The sequence below is a fragment of the Temnothorax longispinosus genome, unplaced genomic scaffold, assembly GCF_030848805.1.
Source record: "Temnothorax longispinosus isolate EJ_2023e unplaced genomic scaffold, Tlon_JGU_v1 HiC_scaffold_68, whole genome shotgun sequence".
NCBI lineage: Eukaryota > Metazoa > Arthropoda > Insecta > Hymenoptera > Formicidae > Temnothorax > Temnothorax longispinosus.
Genome location: NW_027270539.1, coordinates 1 through 7,194, shown reverse-complemented (window position 1 = coordinate 7,194; position 7,194 = coordinate 1). Strand labels below are relative to the sequence as shown.

The following is a 7,194-nucleotide window of genomic DNA, read 5'->3' as shown; positions in this document are numbered from 1 at the left end:
CGCGAATACTCTTATGAGTTCGTCCAACGACGAAAAGCAATCGAGAAGCGAATCCACAACAAAGATATCTGTAGGATCAGTGGTGACAAAGGCGTGAGATTTCGCTTCCGCTTCAGGAAAATTCTCCGCTGCCGACGTCGTAGTTTGAGTAGGCTCAAAGTCGATGAGCCACGCGGGGCCAGTCCACCAAATCGAATTAGTCACTAAATCGCGGGGAAAAAGTCCACGGGAGCAATAATCCGCCGGATTGGACTCGGTATCAACGTGGCCCTAAGCTGAAACCCGTACGTTGTCCTGAATTCGGGCAACGCAGTTGCAAACAAACGTCTTCCACCAATGTGGAGACGAGCGAATCCAGGCGAGAGCAATCTCGGAATCTGACCAGGCATATTCGTCATCAATGTTAAGGTGTTCCTGAAAGACTTAACAAACGTACGCAATCAATTTTGAGAGAAGGAGAGCTGCACAGAGCTCCAAACGAGGTATTGTAATAGGCCGAAGCGGTGCTACCTTAGATTTAGCACAGAGTAAACGAATTACTACACCATCTCGCGCAACAAAGCGTAAGTAAATTACGGCTCCGTAACCCAGCTCATCGCCATGAAGCTCAAAAGCCATGAAGCTCGCAACGAACTACATCGCGCGTATCAAACGTACGAGGAACGCGAAGGGAAGCCAACGCGTCGAACTCCGCTCGATAGCGTTCCTAACTGCGACGGACATCTGTCGGAGGCTCGTCATTCCACTCCAACTTTAGCGTCCACATGCGTTGTATCAGACACTTCGCCGTAAACGTGAGTGGAACCAGGAATCCCAAGGGGTCGAAAATACGCGCTACCTCCGACAATATGGTGCGTTTAGTACATTTGCAATCCGAAGGATTGATTTGAAATCCGAAGCTATCGGATTGCGAATGCCAACGAAGGCCTAAGACTTTAAGTGATTAATCCTCGATCGACTCAAACGATAACATGGATTGGCTACATAACTGCGGGTCGAGCCCATCCAACGCGGCAGGATGGCTACTCGCCCATTTCCTAAGTTCGAAGCCGGTGCTCCGGAGTAGCGATAACAATTGATCTCGAAGCGCGCGAGCCTGTTCCACCGTACGGACGCTGACTACGACGTCGTCCACATAAAGCGCCTCGAATAATGCAGCGAAAGCTAAAGGATATTTGTCGCGATATTCGAGAGCTAGCTGGAGCAAGCAATAGATCGCCAAGAACGGGGTGGCAGTAAAGCCGAACGTAACTGTCTTGAGGAGGTAATCAAGAATAGGATCCGACTCCGATAAACGCCAGACAATGCGTTAGTAGTCGCATTGCTCCGGGTTTACCCATATTTGACAAAACATTTGCTTCACGTCCGCGGTCAGAGCTACCGGCTCGGCGCAAAATCTAAGCAGAATGGCGAATAAGTCTTGCTGTAATTTCGGACCACTGACAATGAGTAATGTGTCGTTTATTGATAGACCGTTTGGGCACTTCGACAATGTGTTAGATACTACCCGCAACTTGGTGGTAGTGCCATCTAGTGTGTACGCGCCATGGTGAGGCAAATAATAAATGTAACCATCCAACGGAAATGGATCACTAGTTAATTCCATATGACCGCTATCGAGATAGTCTTGCATGAAATTATTGTAACTAATTCTAAATTCGGGATTCGATTTGAATCGGCGCTCGAGCACGCGGAGACGACTAACAGCTATAGAACGCGAATCGACGAATGTAAGAAGAACCGACGCAAAAGGGTACGAAACTATGAAGCGAGTGATCACGATAAGTGGTCTTTGCGAAGATCTCCTTACATCGACGATCTTCTTCCGAATAAGAAGTGTGTTCAGGTACTTCTTTCAATTGCCAAAATTGACTCACTGCGGCCTCGATTGACTCGAGAGTGGTAGCGAACAAGTGCAGGGGTGCTACTTGTAACGACGGAGATACCGCGCCTGTCAAGACCCAGCCAAATACTGTGTTGAAAGCGTCCGGTTCTCCATCCCCTCCTTTACGACGACCATCACGTAAGACTAAGACAAACGATTCTGCTCCCAGTAAAATGTCAATACGGCCGGGCAAATAATACTCGGGATCCGCGAGCGACAATCCCTTTATGTGATTCCACGATTGGACTGCAACCTTACTATTAGGCAACAGCGATGTAATGCGCGGAAGAACCGTGGCCTCGATTGGGAAACGAATATCGTCGCGACCGCGTGCACGAATTACGAACGACGTAAGGCCATTCGTGGCGGCGGCCTTAGTTTCGTTCAACGCGAATACCGTCGCACTGTGCTTGGTCCGACGAAAGCCGCCTTTCCGGAGGCAGCCTTCAGTAACAAAATTGGCCTGGCTTGCGCTATCTAACAATACGCGTACAGGGAACGCATTGCCGTGTGAATCTATCACCTCTGCTCGGACGATCGACAACAGTACGACGCTATTGGCGAGACTAGCCATTGTCACGAGCGGTTTATCAGCAATCGCGGTATTTTGGGCGGCAGAAGTCGCGGTTACCGGTTCAACCGTAGGAGTGGAACTAGAGCTCTGCTCGAAGTGCAAGAGCGTATGGTGCTTCATTCCGCAGGATCGACATGACCACGCGGAAGGACAATTCTTCACGCCATGTCCCGAGCGAAGGCAGTTGATACATAATTTCAGATCGCGAGCGGTGGAAAGTCTCTCCCTCGAAGAGAATTTGAGAAACCGAGAGCACTTTGATACGTAGTGTTGCTTCTTGCAGACGGAGCAGTCTGCCGTATGAGTCACGAACGACGAGATCGACGCGGATTTCGATTTGGTCGAAAAAGTGGACGAACCCGAGACGGCCTCAAGGACTTTGCAATGCTCGGAAAGAAGCTTAGTGAACTGAGCATATCGCGGTATCTCTTCAGCCCTATAGATAGATTCGAATTTCTCCCGTAACGAACGGGGAAGCTTCTCTAACAGAAAATTTAGCAAAATGAAATCCCACGCATCGGTCGGAAATTTCATCAGGTTGAGCGCGCGCGTGTTCTTGGTGAACGTGTCTAACAAGTTGTGGAAAGCATCGGCTGATTCTAACTTCAACGGTTTGGCTTCGCGTATCGACTTAAGTGGTGGTCCGCTAGCTTTCTTTTGTTCCGATATCTGTCGAGCAACGCGTGGTAGGCGATCATATAATAGTCCGCGGCGAGGGGCAAGTTCTTGATTACATTGAGCGCTTCTCCCTTTAGCGAAGCCAGCAGATATTGATATTTTTCTATCGATGAGATCTGTCAGTTGTCGTAAATTGAAGCGTTAAACAACGCGATAAAGGACGGCCACAATGTGAGATCGCCCGAGAATTGCGGAAGCGTAATTCGAGGCAGTTTGACCGCCGACGTGTGGCTCGAGGGCTGAGCCTGTACGGATCCGGGCGCCGTGCCCGTGAGCGCGTGATACCGTCCCTTCACGGCGTAATGCATTTTGTCGAACTCTGCTCGAATCGCGTCTTCGACTTCGAACTCGGAAGTCTCTTGTATGACTTTGAGATGCGCGTTCTCGAAGTCCTCGGCGATCTTCGCCACGCTCGGGTAGCGGGCAAGAAAGCTTTCTAGGATCGTCGATTCAGTTGAGGCCTTCCGGGCAAGCTCATGGATCTCCCGGATCCGCCGGACGCATAACTCGCGACAAGAGAGAGCTGATTTTGACTTTGACATGTTGGGTTGATCCGACCAATAGCAGTTAACGACAAAAGGCGATCAACTCTAAAGGCACGCAGTACGACAAGCACAATGTATCGTCGTCACGTGAAAATACCGAAGAACAATAGGCTTCGAGTTCGTAAGCTAAAAAACGAAAGAGAGAAAGAAAACAAACAACACCGTTCCGTTCGCCAAGGTGATGAGTAACGGATGGCTCGATTCGACTTCCTACGCGAAGGCTCGATGGAATATTCACGAGAGAATATTCTTCAACTATGATACAATATAATCGTATTGTTAACGCGATACCGAAATGACAATTTGATTGACGCGAGAATAGTGCAACGCGAACGCAAGGAACGAGAATCAAACACTGAATAACTATCAGAGAAGATGGTTGCAAAGGATTTACAAATTAAGAAAATAGTTGTATCAATAAGCAAAATTGTCAATTAGATTGGCACGGTACCCGGTTGCGGCGAGAAATGCACTCCAATATCTATGGCGTTACGATCAGATCAGGGTGTGTTGCACGCGGTGTTACGGCACGATCAGCATATACGACACGAGCGGCGTATACGACACGAGCAATTATCCACGACACAAGCATTTATTACGACAACTTTTTGACTCGATTATAGTTGCAATTATAATATCTAATAATCAACTTGAAAGAACGCCAGAGTGCTGAGATATTTTATACCGGAAACCAGTGTCGACGAACAATAGTCTCGATCGATGGCAAATGTCTTCTTGAGAATTCCAACGATCGGAATAATATGTATTTCGAGTCGTGCCGAAAGCGGACCCAGCAACGACGAGAAATATTGTAACGCGTTATTATTGAGCGCGAGTTTATGTAGAAAAACAATGTGTACACATGGCCGGCCCGTGACCGACCGCCAAGGCCGCCGACAGCAAGGCGAAAACGTATGGTTTGCCCGAGAATATTCTAGATCTGAATATTTCAGTTACTATATTAACAATTATTTCCGACTAACAAGCAATTAAACAACAAGAGCGATCAACGACAATGGCGTGCAACGAGATTCCGCGCGTGTATTCTCGTCGCGAAGCGAATCTTTTGATCGAGAGATATCGTGGCGTATGATTAGCGACACCGATTAATCGTTAATAGTAGGGGAGCCCAATAGGGGATTTGGTGATTTACTCGAGCGCGACAGATTAACATATAGGGGGATACCTTGCACCCTGTTGAGTACCTCCACTATATATAAGCCCTTAATATAGGATCGCGCGTCTAGGGCAGCCGATCAGAATAGTAAAAAAAAATCGATCGTTAGAAATACTCGAGCGCGTCAGATTAAGGTAAGGTGGGTTAATAACATGCTGAAAAGTGTGCATTTCAATAATCTGACGATTTGAGCGTGACGTAAGGGAGTGGGAGGGTCACAAACTTGAAAAAAAACAACGTCACCTTGACATTCTCGAGCGCGGTCGTTTTTTTTTCCCGTTTTCAACCGTTCCGTACAGCCACCCTCACCATGCAAACCGGCAGATTAACATACTTCCAATATCAGAGACACGTGGGGCATATACACTATCAATATCTGACGCGCTCGAGTATTTTTATGTGACTATTCATGTAGACGCTTCCCCCACCGGTGAAAGGGTGTACATTATATAACCTTTTTTTCTTTCTACCATCTAATCTTCAAAATCCAATAGGTTCCTACGACGCTCGAGTAAATCGCCATTTAGCCCTCTGGGCTCCCCTACTATAATGCAATTGCTGTCAGAATGTGCTGGATTGATATAATGTGTCAAAGATAAACTCGATGAGATTAAATGAAACTGAATCTTTATTACAACTGTGATCGCTAGTACACAAGTCTTTCTTCTAGAAGCGATTAGCGAAAAGTGTGGCGCGGTGAGTCGCGGTTAGGAAGAGATCTATGAATATATAAAAAACTAGAGCTGAAACGTAGCAAAATAACTGAGTCGATAATTACCAATAGAAATAAACCTTTACCCTAGTATCTTTGTCTGAAATCATTATAACTATAATAAACTTGACATAAGTATAAATTTGAATGTATACGTTAGTTCAACAATTGCGCGATTAGGCTATTAAGCGAATACTAGCAAACGAGTGAGAGGTCGGCAGTAAATACTAACGCAAATCCGGCTCGAAGGACCAATGTTCGGGGGGTGGTATTACCGTCCCGGATTTGCAAAGGTTCTATGTTCGAAGGACCAAAGGAGGTGTGTGTCGTCTCCTCGACGCGAAATTAAGCAAAATAAGCAAAAGCAAATTTGTTAAGTGACTCACCTTTCGGTCGGCCGTTGTCGCGTGGAGGGATTTGTCCGTCGTTAGGCAGGCACATGCAGCAAGCGAGCTAGACAGAGCAAGCAGGCAGGAAGCAAGCAGAGCAGGCAAGCAGAAGCAAGCAGAGTAAGCAGGCAGGCAGCAAGGCAGCAAGGCAGACGAGATCGCACTCTCGGATTCAGCCTTCCGTAGGTTCGAGCGTGCACGAGGTGCGCACCCCGAGACCTTTTAGCGATGAGTGTCTTACAACGTCTTGATGGTGAGTGAGTGCTCGCGCTCCTGTAATGTGCCGCGCGCGAGCAGTTTGTCCTTTTCGGCGGGTGCCCTCGTAAGGTGCGCGAGGGCAACACCGATTGGTGAGTCGCGGAAATATCGATATCGATTCAAGATCCGAACAATCTGCCGACGTTTCGCGCGAGTCATTGAAATATGGTAATATACCGATAATCTAATCCTAATACTAATACTACTACTAATACTGACGAAACTATTTACAAAGGCGAGCGCCAAACAACCTTATTTGAGTTGATTTTTCCGACAATCTTAAGCCCCTTACACAATAGGCGATAGCGATGCGAGGTGCTACATGGGTTTACAACTTTCCACGCGTGGAAAGTTGTAAACCCACCGTGGAAAGTCCACGCATGTAATTTGAAGGCACATTATGTGTCTAATTTAATAATAGTGAAGCCCCCCCGCAGGGGGGCGGACCTACTGCCTCCACGCATACACTTTTCACGCGTGGAAAGTTGCAAACCCATGTGACAACTCGTCTCGCTATCGCCTATTGTGCAAGGGGCTTAAGATTGCCGGAAAAATCAACTCAAATAAGGTGATTTATCAAAATGACCATTTAGCATTGGGAAATATGCATAATGACCGGGAAATTTGATTAATTTGAACATTTTTGCTTTTATTATTCAAATGTCCCAAAAGAAAAGGGAATTATGCATATTGCCCGGCCATTATGCATAATCCTCAAATTAATTAAATTTCCCGTAACATATATATATATATATATATATATATATATCCACTCTTAAAAAAGGCGTGTTAAGTCGATAGTCGAATTTATTGTTGCCTTTTTACCGCGATGCTGATTGGTTATCTCGATTGATTGCCGCGCCGTAGCTTGCTTCATCCCGTGAGGGACTGTCATTGCGGAGTGTGTTTTGACAGTTTGAACGTTAGCGTATTGTCGTGTGAGTATAATAGTGTAATGTAATAAAAATCAAATAGT

At 46.6% G+C, this 7,194-nt stretch overlaps 1 protein-coding gene across 1 annotated transcript; it reads right to left on the bottom strand.

Moving 5' to 3' along the window:
- Positions 1–1,309: 1,309 nt before the first annotated feature.
- LOC139824921 (uncharacterized) lies at positions 1,310–2,579 on the bottom strand. Its single transcript, XM_071797471.1, has 2 exons — positions 1,811–2,579; positions 1,310–1,707 (listed from the first exon to the last, which is right to left on the bottom strand). Exons 1-2 carry the CDS (start codon positions 2,577–2,579, stop codon positions 1,310–1,312), a joined length of 1,167 nt encoding a protein of 388 aa, XP_071653572.1.
- Positions 2,580–7,194: the final 4,615 nt, after the last annotated feature.